Source organism: Lactuca sativa, chromosome 4 (assembly GCF_002870075.4).
Source record: "Lactuca sativa cultivar Salinas chromosome 4, Lsat_Salinas_v11, whole genome shotgun sequence".
Classification (NCBI taxonomy): Eukaryota; Viridiplantae; Streptophyta; class Magnoliopsida; order Asterales; family Asteraceae; genus Lactuca; species Lactuca sativa.
In genome coordinates this window covers 204461220-204480721 of record NC_056626.2, presented here as the reverse complement: position 1 = coordinate 204480721, position 19502 = coordinate 204461220, and the positions used below count along the sequence as shown (strand labels likewise).

At 35.7% G+C, this 19502-nt stretch overlaps 1 protein-coding gene across 1 annotated transcript; it reads left to right on the top strand.

The window, feature by feature from the left end:
- The first annotated feature begins 14860 nt into the window (after positions 1-14860).
- LOC111889034 (ent-kaurenoic acid oxidase 2) lies at positions 14861-19243 on the top strand. The gene is made up of 8 exons (XM_023885165.3): positions 14861-15295; positions 15381-15855; positions 17925-18185; positions 18265-18348; positions 18449-18527; positions 18607-18713; positions 18794-18912; positions 19009-19243. The coding sequence occupies exons 1-8, from the start codon at positions 15051-15053 to the stop codon at positions 19097-19099; spliced, it is 1461 nt and encodes a 486-aa protein (XP_023740933.1). The 5' UTR covers positions 14861-15050; the 3' UTR covers positions 19100-19243.
- Positions 19244-19502: the final 259 nt, after the last annotated feature.

The window sequence follows — 19502 nt, the reverse complement described above, 5'->3', positions numbered from 1 at the left end:
CTTGTCGACAGTATCATGTGAGTCTCCTCACTTATTCTCACGTGTATGGTAGGATAGTTGTATTGGTGATGACTAGTTGGGTCTCACTATGATTTTGTACTACGCTGTTTGTGTGTGACTGAGACTGCAGATAATCTCCAGGGTTGCTGATTATCCATAGGGCGTACTGTTGTCCATTGGGACTATTGATAGTCCACAGGGTTGCTGATAATCCATAGTTGCTTATTCATGTTGTGCTGCATGCGGTATTTTATGGAACTCGCTAAGCTTCTTGCTTACATTTGTTGATTTATATGTTTCAGGTACTTCTGAGGACCGTGTGAAGGCGAAAGTCTAATTGTACACATTCACTGGGAGATTTGTTATTGGGATCGTTTGAGAACTCTGATTTTGTGATATTGGTTGTTTTGAATAATTATGTTTTAATAACTTGGTTTGTGAAACTTTATTTTTGCTAAATTATAAATGAAAATTTTGGTCTAAAATTTGAGGTGTTACACATTGATGGACAAACAACAAGTCGGACGACCTAAAAACCATAATTGTATCCCATCCCAAGGTGAAGGTCTGATTCAGAAAAAATGTAGTTGTCGCCAAAGGATAGGTCACAAAAGTAGAAACTATGACGCTTCATTTCTCGCAGAGTCAACAAAAAGTGAATCTTCAAGTAGGACCAAGTCAAGTGGAAAAAGTAACATTAAGTCTAAGAGTAGACATACTAGTGAAAAAGGTAGCCAACAATATGATATTGTTGATTTAAAAAACCCGTAGTGATTTTTGTACAATATCATAATATTCTACAAATTATTATTCGGAAGGATAAATTTGTTTTTGCTACATCTTCAAAAGGAAATTCTTTTAAAATCTTGACAAAGAAAACCATAACTCATAAATTAGCGTAATATGCAACATCTATCCACTAGACACTCTCAATCCACCACTTAGCAGCACATTCATGCGTATTAGGCTACAACAATTTGTTGGGGGGACGCTACGTAAAAACAATATATAAAGGTTAATCTTAAGTTATTTATGTCATAACAACTTATAAATTATAAGGTGGAGTAAACTACATACATCTGTAACATCGAGGATACATTAACAATCATATGCATGCAAATGTCTCATCCTATGGTATACAACTGCCCGAGGGATAACACCTTGTATAGGGGAACCAACTATACGACTATTGGGAAATGTCTCTAAGATCCAAATCTACAAAATTAAGATGTCAAACAACTTACCAAATTAACAAAGTCACAAAGTAATACTTGTTGTTTAAAAAATCTTATTAAACATAGTGTACATACCTTAAATGCATAGACAAATCCCTACAAAGTATATGTGTGTCTACTGACAAATCCCTACAAAGTATATGTGTGTCTACTGCCGACTCTTGGCACATTTGGGTTCAAATGGTCATCAATCTTATCAAACACAGTACACATCTGTTTGTAAGTGAGACCCCATATCAATCCGCCCTAGGGGTATCCATGTCAAAAAATTACACTTAATAAGGGTTAGATTACTTAATTTCCCTAATAAGCATCATTTTGATATAATGTAGGTAAAAATCTGTATACTTGTTAAACTCCTGTCAATTAGAAACTTGTATCATACGTTCATTAGTAACTGGCTGTCGCAAGTATTTCCCTAAAAATCCTTGCTCTAGCATATGTAGCAGGGAGACTTTCTGTGACATCCCTAATTTCACGGCCAGAAAAGACCGATTTGTTTATGCTTTGTTTTAAAATCAAAGTAATCTTTTAAAAAAACAGTTGCGGAATTTGTTCCCAAAACAAAATATGATAAGAATTTATCAAAACATTTCTTTAAATAAATGTATTTTCATTAAATATCAAAATCTCAGGATGTCATGTTCCGATACAGACCAAAAACATAAACAATATAAAATAGACCTTACAATAGTTATTTATAACTACTGATCTATAATCTAAAATCTTTCGTCAAGTCCACCAAGTTATAATCTTGTGCCATTACCTGTAACGCAAAGAAAACTGAGAGGGTCAGGCTTAGGAGCCTGGTGAGCATATAGGGTTTTCAACCCATAATAATATATTTATTATATTCAATCGTCAAACAATCAACCCAATTACCCATCCCCATTATCTTCTTTACTCTTAAGGGTCTACCCTAAGAATCATTTATTCGTTCACTCCGTATTGGGTACTAAGACAATAGCTGTCTGGATTCTTTATTAGGCACTAAGACAGTAGCTGCCAGGATTCTTTATTTGGCACTAAGACAATAGCTTCCAGGGTTCTTTATTTGGAACTAAGACAATAGCTGCCAGGGTTCTTTATTTGGCACTAAGACAATAGCTTCCAGGGTTCTTTATTTGACACTAAGATAATAGCTGCCAGGGTTCTTTATTTGGCACTAAGACAATAGCTGCCAGGGTTCTTTATTTGGCACTAAGACAATAGCTGCCAGGATTCTTTATTTGGCACTAAGACAATAGCTGCCAGGGTTCTTTATTTGGCACTAAAACAATAGCTGCCAGGGTTCTTTATTTGGCACTAAGACAATAGCTGCCAGGGTTCATTCATTGGGTACTAAATCCATAACTACCAGTGTTGGTACTAGGCCCATAGCTATCATCGTCTATCTAACAGTACTAAACCCATAGCTACCAGTGTTCATCTATACAGTACTAAATCCATAACTACCAAGGTTCACCTTTCGTCTCATCCTCAAACTCATCCTTCATCACACACCAACTATTTTCGACTACCCATGTTCTACCCAACATATTTGTAGATATAAAATACATATATAGTTTAAATCATTTAAAAATCTGTATAAAACATTCATTCGACAACCATCTCAAGTAAACAAACAACGTATAAACACGTAACACGTATTTTATAGCAAATACTTCATATCTATGCGGTAGAAGAAAGTAACTACACACTCACACATATAAACAACAATATATAGACATAACACGTATTTTATAAAATACTTCATATCTATGTGTAAGATGAAAGTGACTATACACTCACTTGATTAGACGATGCTCGTACAACACTACGACTTGTAAAAGTAGTATTCTTCGGTAGATCTCGAAGATCTTCACAAAAACCGTCTTCTCGCAGGCAGAGCTTCAGCTCGGGAATTTCACTTCTCGGGATCTTCGGGCTTCGGGACTTGCTTCGGGGCTCGGGAATGATACCGGGGCTTGGGGAGGGGGGGGATTAAAATAGGGCTTAGAGAGAGTATCGGGAGTGGGAGAGATGAGAAGGAGCAACTAAAATCGGCCGACCCTCGATTTTTATTTATAGGGTGAATTTTCTGAGTTCACCTCGTGAGTTTCTAATATTCACCTCGTGAACTGGCTCACCTCGTGAGTTTCTAATATTCAACTCGTGAGCTCGATACGTCATTGCGTTCATCATGGCCACTTGCCCTGGAAGACTTCCATCATCTGTTCACCTCGTGAATTTCTAATATTCACATCATGAGTTCTAACAGTTTTGGGGTTTCGCGCCCCGAACTTTAGAAATTCATAACTTTCGCATACGAACTCCGTTTTCGACGTTTTTTATATCCACGCGTAGGTAAAAACAAGATCTACAACTTTCATTTTGACTTTGTCGGCTAATTTTGACTTTAATTTTAATATATTGTTAATATATTATTTTTAGTAGGCCGAGACAAGAAAACTCCGTTCGAAATTCATAACTCCTTCATCTGAACTCTGTTTTCGTCTGTCTTTTTGCTGTTATGCTACTATTAACGAGATCCTCGATTCTCATTTAGGTTGTGTTGGCTAAAAACCGCTCGATCTAATATTCGGATTTCGGGCTGCATCCTGCTAATGCTGAAACTTCGAAAAATCATTTCCTCATACGAAGTCAGATTTAGACGTTCTTTTTATGCACACTCTCGGTTTAATGTATTCTACGACTTTCATTTAGATCGCTAAGGCCAAATACTGCTCTAACGTAAATTCACTATTTACGTCGCGTTGTGTCATGCTGGTTCTGTCGCGAAACTTCGACAAATCATAACTTCTTCGTTATAACTCGGATTTCGGCGTTCTTTATATGTACAGAATCCTTGTAACATATACTAAAACTTATTTAAGATTACCCCTTATAAATAATCTTCCATCAAAAAGTCATTTTTGATGCTTATCATCTCTAAATTGAATAGCCCGGATCTACGGGCGTTAAACAACATCTTCATTGCTTAATTGATGAAGTAAGTTATTGAACACGTGCGCAAGGTCAACCACAATTACCGAACATGAAAGCGACACAAATGGAAACAAACGTTCTCTAAATTTTGCAAAACCATAACTAGGATGGAAATAATCCCTGAATTGCAAGCCAGTGACCAATCAGAATGCTTTCCTGTCCAAGCAAACCCAATAGTCGCTAATCGGAAATAGAAGCTCTTCTAGGTCAACTGGATCAAAAGTAGTAACTTCCTTCCACATAAGATATTGACATAGTAAAGGGTGTCATTCGACACCCATCGACATGTTCACATAAGATATTGTCTAAACATCACCCACATACTGGTCGGTTTGAAAGCGTGCCATGATTTCACGCCCAAGTTCAGGTATATAAGCTTCGTTTGTTCTATTGTACTACAATCAAAACAATTGCTAATTAGGGATTTTTGTATGTATGTTCCAGAGTGGAAGTATGGACAAATGAAAATCCAAAACGTTAGTCCGGACAATAAATTCCGGACCTGGTTCATTGTATTCTAGACATGATTTTCGGATTCCGGACAAGCAAAAATTAGGTTTTTTGATAACGATATATGATGTAGTATAAATGAATATGTCCATGTAATACTGTAATTGTCTTAACACGATTAAAATTCTTTGAAAATCCTATAATACCTATATAATTGCGTAAAATAAGCACGTTTTAACGTATAATCTAAAATAAATGCATATAATTAGAAAAAAATTTGAAACTTACATATAAAAACTGTTGGATATAGTGTCTAAGTCCATAAATATATTTGGTATGTACTTGACCCGACCCAGCATGGTCCATTTGGGTTGCATGGCATCATGCACTTGGATAGACTAAATGAGAGAAATAAGACACTTATGGTTTATTAATATATTATAAGTTCTAATATATTAATAATAAGAATAATAATATTTAGTTAGTATTGATCAATAATTAATTATGTGATCAAAAGAAGACTAATTAAATATATGGGTTGATTGTGTCAATCATCCATAACTTATATAGTGGGCCAAGGCTCCATGGATTATCAAGTTGGGTTAAACCCATAAGATGCTCCATGGGGGTTACATAACCCATGGGTCATGGAAATAAAAGGTCATGACAATTAGGGTTTACATGGTGTAACCCTAATTGTAACATAGTATATAAAGAAGCTATTCTTCACCATTTTCTGACACTAGAGTGAACAAAAGAGGGCTAGCCGAAATACTAAGTGTTCTTATTCTCTTAAGAGTTTATTCCAAGTGTACTTGGTGTTGTGTGAAGCATTTGAGGCATCACACTTGAGGTGCTAGGCTCACAAGGTTTCAAAGGAATCCAAGCTACAAAGAGGTATGTAATTCTTACTAACTATTAGAATAAAAGATCCCCATGCATGCTAGATAGGATTATGAACCTTGGAAAATCATTTTTGCATGTATCTCATTTAAACATAGACCCAAGGTTTCTAGGGTTGCATGTACACCATAAGAGTGTTAGAATGCTCATAACCCAACAGTGGTATCAGAGCCTAGGCTTGTTTGTTTGATACTTGATGCAAAATAGCTGAAAAATGCAGTTTTTTATTCACTGCCCGCATGAACTCGCCGAGTCCAAGGGGAGACTCGATGAGTCCATGAAGAAATGCATGCAACTCGTCGAGCCAGTTCATGTACTCGATGAGTACGTGCTGCAGTGTTCAGATTTCCGAGTTATGCTGCTGAAAATGGACTAGAAACATTACCCTAAACTGTTTTGGTGTTTTAAAACTTGTTTTAGTTGGTGTAATGTTTATGCTAATCCATTTACAATGGCTATTATAAAAAATTACAAGTTTTATATAAGTTTGCTATGATTCTTGAAATTCTTGATAATCATGTTCTTGAACTTATGAATTTAGATGATCATAGGAATTATTTGTAACCTCCATGTTAGTTAATTCTTGATCATTATGTGTTTTAATGAATTCCATAACTTGTCCTCAAGTTATGGAAAACTAAGAGTCACACTTGAATTAAAACCATTAAAAGAACACAAGAGTTATGAAAATGAAGAGTCTTCATTTTAATACTCTAATAAACTCATAAGTTATGAGAAATGAAAAGTTTTGAAAGTTTACAAAAATTGCCCTCAAGTTTTGGAACGAGTAAAGTCATAATTAAAACTTTAGTTCCAACCCTTAGAATTTTAAATATTAAAATTCAACCCTTATACTTTATAATATTATAAGTGAATAATAATTATATATGTATAAGATAAAAGTCGTTTTACCATTAGTAGGCCTCATTCATGAAGCCGGTCTATAAGAGGGGTATAAGGTTGTTGCCTATAAAATGGCAATTTAATGGGTGTCTATTCTCACCCACCGCTTCCTTGATCGGTTGAGGGTCGTTAGCTGAAAAGGTAGAACAAGGACTATAATTCTCAAAATAAGTATTATGAATATACTAAAGTAACTAAACTTTTATTAATTCCCAATCTTAGTTACTTTAGGAAAATGTGAATAAGGTGTTAATCCATGAAGTTACACTTTGCACTTTGATTAAGTCGTTAGTGGAGCGTGTGTGGTTAACCGGCACACTAACTAGGACTTATCAAGGTAGGAAAAGGGTGACTTAATGGTTATCATAGTATCGTTGGAGCGTGTGTGGTTAACCGACACTTCGATTGAGGGGTAATACATTAAGTGTACCAAGTAATTTGCATGGTTACTTCACACCTTGTTTTGTGATCCTCGGCATCCCAGTCACAAAACTTGAAGGGCACACTCGAAATTGAAACATGCCATTGAAAAGTTCAATGAATCTCAAAGAACCTAGGAATTTCTAAACCAATTAAAACCTAATAAGATTTATTCGGTTTTATGGTGGAAATTGGTGAATCGTCATTCACCTACCTTCAAATATTTTGTAGCTTGGATTACGGCATCCCTCTTCTGAGTTATAAAATATTGTGTTGGGTCCTAGCCTTAATATAGCATTTGGGTGCTTTATTAAGGACTATCCTGAAATCTAATCTAAACTTATTCTTTCATTTCAGATGTCTTCCAATAACAATGCTTCTGGCGCAAACCCTACTAGCTCCTTCTCTCTCATGAACATTTGTGGGAGAGTCATCTTTGATGGATCCAATTTTATGGATTGGATCAGAAACATTAGGATGGTCACTTGCTATGTGGACAAAGAATATGTCCTTGATAGGGAGCTGACGGAGATTGATGAGTCAACTGCTACCCCGGAGTAGATTGTTGCATTTCAAGCACATGAAAGGGATGCTACCAAAGTAGCATGTATCATGACTGCCATAATGACAGCTGAGCTCCAAAAGTCCTATGAGGATTATTACCCTTTTGAGATGCACATGGACTTGCTGGAGCGATACCATCAAAGTGCTTGTCAAGAGAGGTATGAAATAATCTCCTCCATGATAACCACCCAAATGAAGGACAATGAGTCCCTCACGACCCACTTATAGAAAATGCAAAGGTTTGTGGATCACTTGAAGAAACTGAATGTTGAGTTTCCTGAGGAGTTAGCAATAGATATCATTTAGCACTCCTTACCTTCATGTTATGATCATTTTAGAACGACATACACACACGAATAAGGAAGAAATTACACTTAGTAAACTTCAAGGACTCTTAAAGACTGCATAAAGTAGTCTTAAGGGTAAGTCGGGTGTTACTACTCCCGCTACTCCTACTGTGGCCAATGTCTTGGCAATCGGGCATGGAAAAGGTAAGAAGAGAAAGAACCCTTCTAAGGGTACCAAGAGTAAGACCCTTGAAGGCTCCTCTTCAAGCAAAACCAAGAAAGTTTTTGTCACTCCTTCTGCTAACCCTAGTAAGGTTGAATGCTTCTATTGCCATGAAAAGTCGCACTGGAAGCGAAACTGCCCAAAATACCAGCAAGATTTGAAGGATGGGAAAGTAAAACCCAACCATGTAGGTATATACACTATATTTTCTAATAACTCACCTCATTCTAAGTCTTGGGGTCCTTGATACAGGTTGTGGAATTCACATATGTTCTGATTTGCAGGGACTAAGAAGAAGTGAGGATTTGGAACATGGAAAGATAAACCTAATCATGGTGAATCGGAAAGTTTCACCTGTCACCAAGATTGGAGTTTATTCCTTGCTACTAGATAGTGGGTTTACATTAGACTTGAATAAATGTTGTTATTCACTAGAAATGGCAAGAAATGTTATTTCCTTTCATGCATTGTATAAACAAGGGTTCACCTTTTATTTTGATAATAAAAGTGGTGGTATTGATGCTTTCTATAATAGTGTTCTTTATTTTAAAGCATTACCTTGTAATGGTGTGTATGAAACTATATCCGTTGTAGATAACTTAGGAAATAATGTATTGTGTATTGATTCTTCCACTAGCTTAGATAAAGCATCTTTATGGCATTGTCGTCTTAGACATGTAAGCAAGAAACACATAGGCCAACTCCAAAAGGATGGAGTCTTGGAATCATTTGACCTAAAGTCAGATGATAGTTGTGAATCTTGTCTACTTGGAAAAATGACAAAGTCACATTTTACTGGCACTTGTGCTAAGGGTGAAGGTTTGTTGGATCTCATACACACAGATGTGTGTGGACCCTTTAGAACCGCCACTAGAGATGCTAATCGCTTTTATGTGACTTTTATTGATGATTTTAGTAGATATGGATATGTCTACTTAATAAAACATAAGTCGGAAACCTTTGATAAATTCAAAGAGTTTAAGCAAGAAGTGAAGAATCAGTTGGGCAGGAACATTACGATGCTTCGATCCGATCGAGGTGGTGAGTATCTTAGTACCGAGTTCCTTGACTATCTTAAGGAATGTGGGATAGTCTCACAATTGAAACCTCCCAGAACACCATAGTTGAATGGTGTAGCTGAGAGGCGCAATCGAACCTTGTTGGACATGGTTCGTTCCATGATGAGTTGAGTTTCGCTACCAATCTTATTTTGGGGGTATGCCTTAGAGACTGCCGCCCATATCCTTAATCTAGTCCCTACAAAGAAGGGTGCCAAAACACCTCACGAGATGTGGACTGGAAAAATTCCAAATCTAGACCACATCAAGGTTTGGGGTTGTGAGGCTTTCGTGAGACGCGAGACTCACGACAAGCTCGAACCTCGAAGTGAGAGGTGTATTTTCATCGGCTACCCACATAAATCTTTTGGTTATATCTTCTACAGACCCAGTGACAATGTGGTCTTTGTAGCAAGAAGATGAGTATTTCGAGAGAGAGAACTCATAAGCCTAGGAGACAGTGGGAGGCAAGTTGACCTTGAAGAAATTCAAGAGTCAAGCGGTGAAGGAACCTCAAACCCTAGCCCTCAACCTGAGGAGGAAACTCCTGTTGAGCCAACTGAAGAGTCCATACCTCTGAGGCATTCCACCAGAGTTAGGAATGCACCTGAGCATTATTATGGTTTCCATATTACTGCAGAAGGTGATACCCTTATCAGTGATAATACACTGATAAATCTGTAAGAGCCTAACAACTACACGGAAGCCATGGCAGGCCCTGAGTCTGCTAAATGGAAAGAGGCTATGGATAGCGAGATACAATCAATGTATGACAATCAAGTTTGGAACTTGGTTGACCATGTACCAGGTCGTAAGACAGTAGGGTGCAAATGGATCTCCAAGAAGAAGACCGAAATGGATGGTAATGTACACACTTATAAGGCACGGCTGGTTGCAAAGGGTTATTCTCAAACTTCGGGAGTTGATTATGATGAGACCTTTGCACCAGTGGCCAAGGTTAAGTCTATTAGGGTTCTATAAGCCATTGCTGCATTTCATGACTATGAAATATGGCAAATGGATGTCAAAACCGCTTTCCTTAATGGAAAGTTGGCTGAAGATGTTTACATGGTTCAGCCAGAGGGTTTTGTAAGTACAGAATACCCTAATAGGGTGTGTAAGCTTGAAAAATCCATATATGGATTGAAACAAGCACATCGTAGATGAAATCTTTTCTTCGATGAGAAAGTCAAAGAGTTTGGATTTTCGAGATGTGAAGATGAATCTTGTATATATGTCAAGCCTAGTGGATGTATAGTTAGCTTTTTGGTACTGTAGGTGGATGACATACTACTCATAGGAAATGACATCCCAACCTTGCAGGAAGAGAAATCCTAGCTTGGGAAGTGTTTCACTATGAAAGACCTAGGAGAAGCTGTCTATATTGATATGTGCATATTTAGTGTGTATTTAGTATAGTTTTTTATTCATATATTAGCTAAATTATCGCATATTATGGACGAAAGGTACTTAAAAGTGTTAAATTATGTTTTTTAGTCCAAAGATGAAGCTCGGAAGTAAAAGGAAGCAAGAGAAGCGGTTAGAAGATTGAGAGTGGAATGAAGAAGGAAAACACTTAAAAAGAAGCTTCTACTCGTCGAGTCATATATCTACTCGACGAGTCCGGTCGAGGAATCAGAAGGATAATGACTCGGGATCCCAGATAGTTATCGCAATACGTAGAATGTGAGAGGGACTCGACGAGTCACCACTTGACTCGACGAGTCGGACCGCTTATTTAAAGATAATTCCACAGATCGAGAGGAAGAAGTTCTGGGACGATTCAGAAGTGCTTAGCTGCGAATAAGAAGCCAGAAGAACCCTAGAAGTCGACCAAGGAAGCTAGAATCCAATTCCGGAAGTAATTAAGGCGTAATTCCACCATTCTACTTATTTCTTTTGTTTTGTCAACATGATTAAGCAACTTGAACTTATTTGTTTGCTGTTATTTACCTTAGTTATGAACTAAATTCTTTAAACTTCTATTTGGGGATATGAAATTGGTAATATGGTTTGATTCTTGGTAGGACTAATTCTATGTTGGTTAATTTAGTTATTTTAGCTTGCTAAAGAACCTTGTGTATGAATGATAATTGATTTTCTGTTAATAGGGAGATAATTAATTAGCATGAACATCTATTAGTTATCAATCTCATATGCTTAGTGAACACTTTTTGTCATATGTCTAGTGTAATGAACATGAAACTAGGATTAATAAGAAAATCAAGTAAATTTATGTGCAAGCTTGTGAGATGACCATTAAACAAGAAGTTAATTAAAAGATAAATTAATTAGGTATTGCAAGTCTAACTTAACCCGAATATTATATCTAGTAAATTTAATTGAAATAGACAACTGGCCATTGTTTAAATTGATTTATTTACTAAGGATTAATGAAGTGAATACGGAATTAATCAATTGAATCGGTAACTAGCAAAAGAATTAATCCATTGCACTTTTACCTTGAAATCAACCATAGGATCAATTAAGTTGAACTAAATAGAAGTACTTCTCCGTTATTGAATCTAGTCAAGTCTTTGTTTTCTAGCTTAACAAATAATCATTAGTAAGTTTCTAGTCTTGTAAAACTAGAGAAAACCCCTACTTATTAGTTAAATTAGATAAATTAGCTTTTACTATTTAATTTGCCATTCCCTATGTTCGATACCCTACTTGCTTGAACTATACCACAATTGATAGGTTCACTGCCTTTTGTGTGTTATTTGATAATTAAAAGTAGGTTTAAAACTAGTGGGTTTTACACACATCATATATCCTCGAGATAAAGATTTTGAGAAACAGGAGTAAAAGACTAATTGGACTTAGTCAGAGTACCTACTTGGACAAAGTGCTGAAGAGGTTCATTATGGAAAATTCCAAGAAAGGAGATTTACCTATTCAGTGTAATGCCAGACTGAGTAAAACTCAGAGCCCGAGTATATATGAAGAGATAGCTGAGATGAGTTGAGTCCCATATGCTTCCGCTGTAGGCTCGATCATGTATGTTATGACTAGTACTCGTCCTGATGTTGCTTTTGCTTTAAGCATGGTTAGCAGATATCAGAGTAATCCTGGCAAGGCTCACTGGATTGCAGTAAAGAATATTATCAAGTACCTGCGAAGGACTAAGGACTGGGTCCTTACCCTTGGTGGGAGTGATGATTTGAAAGTAGTAGGGTATAGTGATGCTAGCTTTCAGACTGATAAGGATAATTTCCGCTCTCAGTCGGGCTGGGTCTTTACCCTAAATGGAGGGGCAATTACTTGGAAAAGTTCCAAGCAAGATACAGTGGCTGATTCCACTTGTGAATCAGAGTATATAACAGCAAGTGAAGCAGCAAAGGAGGCTATATGGCTAAGGAACTTCATCAGAGACCTTGGAGTTGTACCAGCTATTAATGAGCCCATGGAAATTTTCTGTGATAGTGAAAGTGCAGTTGCCTTAGCAAAGGAACCAAGGGATCATGGGAGATCCAAGCACATCGACAAAAAATATCATTTCATCAGACATCGAATAGAAGAAGGAATTCTCTTGGCAAAGAGGGTATCATCAGATGAGAACCCGACAGATCCCCTCACGAAGGGATTGAGTAGGGTTAAGCATCTTCAGCATGCTTGGAGCATAGGGCTAAGAGATGATATTAGTTTTTAGAAGTTAGATTATTTTGAAATATGTAAAATGTAATTGACATTTGATGATAAATAAAAGTTGTTATTTATGAGTAAATTGTTGCTATCTCTTGTCAATCATTTACTAGTATTTCCTTTTGCATGTTTTGACTTCTAGAATAATTATGTTATGGTATATATCATATTATTCAAATTCTCCACAGTCAATCATATGTTGGAAGTACATATGAATCAAGACTGTCATGGGTTGGTTTGTAGAGGTTCAAGATGTTGGACAAAGGGGGCTACAACACTCATGAGTGCTCATAAGTTCTGAGTATTGGATTCAACCAACGCTCACTGGTATCACTTCATGGAATTTATCTCGAGTGATCGTGAGACGGTAATATCATATAAGTCTGCAAACCTAGACATATGATTTGTTACCTATGAGTTGGTTATGCATTGATTGTACGAAAATGCATTGGTAACTCGATGTTATAAAACGTACCTTTGTGTGTAATTCAACAAGTAGTAGAGCAAACATATGAGTGGGAGTTTATCTGTTCCTTCTTGGATTAGAAGCGATATATAGGCCCCTCGATGATTTTGTTTTGACCCATGTACCGGGCCCAGTCAGAACTAAATTGATATGTTCAATTAAGTTCTATGTCAAACAAATCGGAAATCGGGAAACAACTGCTAGACAATAGAAAGACATTGTTCCATGTGTTTGTCCGACTGATATCTAGAATAGAGGATTATATGATCACTTATCTAAAATGGCACACCATCATCTTCTCAGTTCCAAGAGACTTTGAAAGAGCTATGATTGCTGATCGGTTCCTGAAGTCATACTTGCAACTATAGTTGTTAGACTTATCCAAGTAGGAGACTGTTGGATATAGTGTCTAAGTCCATAACTATATTTGGTATGGACTTGACACGACCCGACATGGTCCATTTGGGTTGCATGGCACCATGCACTTGGATAGACTAAATGAGAGAAATAAGACACTTATGGTTTATTAATATATTATAAGTTCTAATATATTAATAATAAGAATAATAATATTTAGTTAGTATTGATCAATAATTAATTTAGAATTAATTATGTGATCAAAAGAAGACTTATTAAATATATGAGCTGATTGTGTCAATCATCCATAACTTATATAGTGGTCCAATGCTCCATGGATTATCAAGTTGGGTTAAACCCATAAGATGCTCCATGGATGCTCCATGGGGGTTACATAACCCATGGGTGATGGAAATGAAAGGTCATGAAAATTAGGGTTTACATGGTGTAACCCTAATTGTAACATACTATATAAAGAAGCTATTCTTCACCATTTTCGGACACTAGAGTGAACAAAAGAGGGCTAGCCGAAACACTAAGTGTTCTTATTCTCTTAAGAGTTTATTCCAAGTGTACTTGGTGTTGTGTGAAGCATTTGAGGCATCACACTTAAGGTGCTAAGCTCACAAGGTTTCAAAGGAATCCAAGCTACAAAGAGGTATGTAATTCTTACTAACTATTAGAATAAAAGATCCCCATGTATGCTAGATAGGATTATGAACATTGGAAAATCAGTTTTGCATGTATCTCAGTTAAACATAGATCCAAGGTTTCTAGGGTTGCATGTACACCATAGGAGTGTTAGAATGCTCATAACCCAACACTGCATTTCTTCACTTCTATCAAAAGACATTTTCACTTGTAGATGTGTCCGGAGTGGTATGTAGGGTACTTTGAAATAAGGAAATGTCGAAATATAGTCCGAAACGAGTTAAATGGTATTTATAGGAGAACCAGATTACTAGGTCGGAATTATCTACCCGTTTAACCGAATATGAAATCGGGTCCGGAACACTCCATTCCGGAACAAATGATCATTTTGCAAAAAAGAAAAAAAAGATTATATTTTTTTAAAAACAACAAAAAAGGTTAGATAACTCAATATCCCTTTCTTTTTTTATTTTTATATTTTTATTGCTAAATACACTTTTTAAAAGAAATGATATTTAGATTTAAGATTATATTTTAATGCATGGTAGGCATATACAATTAATCTCCATATGGGGTTTGTTTAGTGTTACTGATAAGACTTTATAGATAAGATATTTCTACGCTGGACTAGTTTATATTAAGGGCTTAATTATTGTACTTCAAGATCTGGGTTATAACATTTAACCAACCATATAGTTTTTCTCTTCTATCGTCCAATTATCACTCACGAGTTGAAGCAATATATTAATCTACAAACTTGTCGACTAGTCTTGTTCGAATATGTTAGTTCTCTAATGGTATCTTTCCGGCATGCTATATAACAAACACAAGCAGTCGTATGAAGCAGTTCATTAATCATCGGGCACAAGAAATAAAGAATACAAAACCTAGAGAGGCACTATGACGGTGGCCGTATGGACGTTGACGGTGGTGATAGGAGCGGTGCCACTAATAGGGTGTTTATTGTGGTGGTGGAACGACATATGGTATGGCTTAGTTATGACAGCTCTCCGGCCATCCCAAAGTGGCACCAAGCTGCCGCCAGGCTACATGGGTCTTCCGATCATCGGTGAAACGCTCACATTCCTATGGTACTTCAAATTTCTTGGTCGCCCCGAAGACTACATAAATTCAAAGCGTCAGAAGTAATTTTCTTTACTCCTTTCATGTTTTGTTAGTCTTTAACATTTTAACCGATGCTTGATCATCAATTATGGATTCTAACTGCAGGTATGGTGATGGGATAGGTATGTATAAAACACACCTGTTCGGTAGGCCATCAGTGATTACATTTTTACCAACGACCAATAAATTTGTACTTCGAGATACCGAAACCTTCAGGTTGAAGTGGGCAAATCCAGAGCTCATAGGCAAGACGTCAATGTTTGTGGTTAACGGAGAAGCACATCTTAGGATTCGAAATTTTGTTATTCGAAGCATTAACCAACCAGATGCTCTACGTCGAATCGCCCTTGCTGTGCAACCACGTATGATCTCAGCCCTCCAATCGTGGACCACACGTGGTAAAATTAATTCCTTCAATGAAATAATGAAGGTCACTTCTGAGAACATCGGCAAGTATTTTGCTAGTTTCGAGCCAGGCCCTATCCTCGACAAGATTAACCAACACTTTGAGGAAATTCTTGATGGATTTACTGCCTACCCTTTGAATATACCAGGATTTAAATTTCATCGTGCGATTCAGGTAGTCATCATATATGTTTGGATTAAACTTTTCCATGTTAATATGTCATGCACTAGTACAAAAATATTTTTTTTGATGCGGTTAAAATGATTAATAGATGCGGTTATTGAACCGCCTCAAAAAATATCGCCTTAAAAAATAGTCTTATTTATTGATGCGGTTATAAAACCGTCTCAAAAGATAGAACTACTGCACCAAAAAACAAATGTTTTTTCCATTTTTTCCATTAAAAAGGGAGTACAATCGAACTATTAAAAGCTAGAACTGCTCCATTAAATAAATAAAAAATAAAAAACCTCAAGAGCACCACCATTACAAAGATAAACCGTTTGATTTATAATACAAAAACAAAACAAAAAATCATAATAGATGTAAAGGCACAAACCATACAAAAGATTCAAATTAATAAAAAATCACATTCTTTTCTAACATTTTCATCATTGTATCTATTTACAATTTGATATAATAACTTTTGGTATGTAAGTTGTTTAGGAAGGTAACTACATAAGCATATTCAAGTTTTTTTTTGATATAGACATGTTCAGTTTCGTTATCACCACAAACCATACAAAAGATTCAAATTAATAAAAAATCACATTCTTTTCTAACATTTTCATCCTTGTATCTATTTACAATTTGATATAATAACTTTTGGTATGTAAGTTGTTTAGGAAGGTAACTACATAAGCATATTCAAGTTTTTTTTGATATAGACATGTTCAGTTTCGTTATCACCATCTTTATATGGCCCCTCTTCGGTATCTTGCAGACTTTTAGAGATGATGCCCATCTTTGACTCTGTAACCTCGCTTCGGTAGGAATTCAGAAGCTAAATTACAAAGTAATTTTATCAAAATGCATAAAATCCATTTAATCAAAAGGTAAATTACAAAGGTTAGAAATATTAACAATACAAAGGAAAAAACTGGTCTTAATTCAATTTTTGTAGATAAAAGACATGAGATTGTTTCTTTTTTTAGGTTTTTTCTACCTTTATATCTTCCCCTGCAAAGATATGTGCTCTCCTTTGAACGTCACAAGCTTCTTTGCCCAACCCCTTACTTCTTTCACAACCTAACTTAAGAAATAAACATATAGATTAAGTAATTTTATGAATCAAAATTATAAATCAGAATATCAGAAACATACCTGATGATGGGTTGATCGCGATGGACAAAGATGATTATAGTGGAGGTCGACTCCTCAAAGATTATTCAGATTCATCACGTTGCTGATCTAAAGTCATGGATCCTCAACGATAGGAGTGGGGTCAACCGAAATCAAAGATGATGGAGGTTGTGGCAGCTCGAATCGACGATGATGCAGGCACGGGTGAGAGGACTCAAGGATGTTGGTGAGTGCGGTAGTAGTCGATGATATTAGGGTTTGTGTGGCCAAATGAAATTAGATAAAGGAAATATAAAGGGGAAGAAAAAGGCATCGCGCGGGGAATGAAATTTTGGAATGAGCTTCAGCCCGGGAACAAAAATGAGGAGGGAACTCAATTGAAAACCACATCAAAAAATGCATTCGCTATTAACGTAGTTTTGGAAAACAGCATCAAAAAATACATTTATTCGTGCGATTTTTTAAAATAGCATCAAAAAATGCATTTATTATTAGTACGGTTTTAGAAAACAGAATCAAAAAATACATTTATTAGTGCGATTTTGAAAAACAGAATCAAAAAATGCATTTATTAGTGTGTTTAAAGAAAATAGCATCAAAAATGCATTTGTTAGTGCGGTTCCTTGATTTATTAATGCGAAAGTGTTTTAATTGTGCGGTTTTAGGCTACAACCGCACCAAAAAAAACAAAAAACTCATCGCACTAAAAAATACGTTTTGTACTAGTGACGTGTACTTGTGGATAATATATAGATGTGCTTCGTTCAGAATTGTAAAGGTTATATATATATATATATATATATATATATATATATATATATATATATATATATATATATATATATATATATATATATATATATATATATATATATATATATATATATATATATATATATATATATATATATATATATATATGTGGTGCTTTTTTGTGATAGTCTCGTAGAAAAGCTCAAGCTATTTTCAAGGAAGAGTTGGATAGAAGGAGGAACAACACAGATGGAAGTAACCAACCTATAAATGATTTAATCGATGGGTTTATTACTCTAAAGGATGAGGAAGGGAACTATTTAAGTGACACTGAGATTCTTGATAACATTACTAGCATTGTTCTTGGTGGGTTTGAATCAGTTGTCATCGTCACAGTGTGGGCTCTTTGTTATCTTGCGAAAAATCCCTCGGTTTTACAAAAGCTTCGGGTACACGTCTACACCTAGCATGATTTTTTCGTACTCTATTCTTAGACTTCTTTATCTTTAGACATATCATCATATATAGGACGAGAACATGGTTCTGAAAAAGAGTAAGAGCCAAAAACCTGTAAGCAGTGATGAGATTTTCAAGTTGGTATACACCATGAAGGTATATATAGTAATCTTTGCTTCGCAATAATTATAATATATATATCCCTTTGGAAGTAATTTGACGAATTAATCCTTAATATTGATATCCATGCCTTCAGGTTGTGGATGAAACAGTCAGATTGTCGAATGTCGCTAACTTTGTTTTACGTACAACAACAGAAGATGTTGAGTATAAAGGTAATTAGTGTTTTATTTATTAGCTTGTTTTATTTTTATATAATTATATTGATAAAAGTTTATACTTATAACAACGCAGGATACACTATACCAAAAGGATGGAATATGATTGTATTGCTTAGGTATGTCCACGTAGATCCTAACAACTATGACGATCCATTGTGTTTCAACCCTGATAGATGGGATGTAAGTCAGATGTTAAGCATAATATTTTTCTCCATGTCATTTTCTTCTGATTTCAAAACTAAACACATATATGTTTTAAGGGGTCAATGCTGCCTGAAAACTTCCAAGCATTTGGCGCTGGTCCAAGAACCTGTGCAGGAAATATGCTCGCTCGTTTACAACTCGCCTTGTTTCTACATCATATCTCCACGGGATACAAGTATAAATTTATTACCTAAGTAGATATATATGATCAAAAGTGAACTTTACTATGTAAGTATTTGTATATACTGATCAATTTTGAAATCGATTTCAGATGGGAATTAGTGAATCCAGATGTGAAAGTGAAGTATCTTCCAAATCCTAAGCCAGAAGATGGTCTCGAAATTACCATTGCCAGATTATGAATCCTACGACTAGAGAGTACTAGTTTTATATGTTATGTAGTTTCTATGATGAAACAAGCAAAGAGTAGTTCGCTGAATAAATATTACCCTTGTGTTCAAAACCTCAAACTCAAATCTTTTAATAAATATTATCCGTGTATTCAAAACCTCAAACTCAAATCTTTGACGGCTGTGAAATCCATCAGTAAACGGTTTTACGATTTTCGGAAAAGCCTTGTGTCTTAAGAGTATCCACAACGGTGAGTTTAATGAGAGAGTTAAATGAGGTGACAAGTCTATTTGTCATTCAATGGATTAAACTTTATTATATAGAGATGCTACATTGACATTCAATGAACTTAGAGTTCAATGATCATTGAACGCTTTAATGGGGAAAAAAAGTTTTTAATTAATAAATATTTTT

What these genes read in the sequence shown, in the direction of transcription:
- LOC111889034 (XM_023885165.3), top strand. Translation starts at nt 15,051, where the DNA reads ATGACGGTGGCCGTATGGACGTTGACGGTGGTGATAGGAGCGGTGCCA. An exon ending in AGTTGGTATACACCATGAAG is followed by an intron (nt 18,349 to 18,448) that starts GTATATATAGTA and finishes CCATGCCTTCAG; the next exon opens with GTTGTGGATGAAACAGTCAG. An exon ending in TCAACCCTGATAGATGGGAT is followed by an intron (nt 18,714 to 18,793) that starts GTAAGTCAGATG and finishes ATATGTTTTAAG; the next exon opens with GGGTCAATGCTGCCTGAAAA.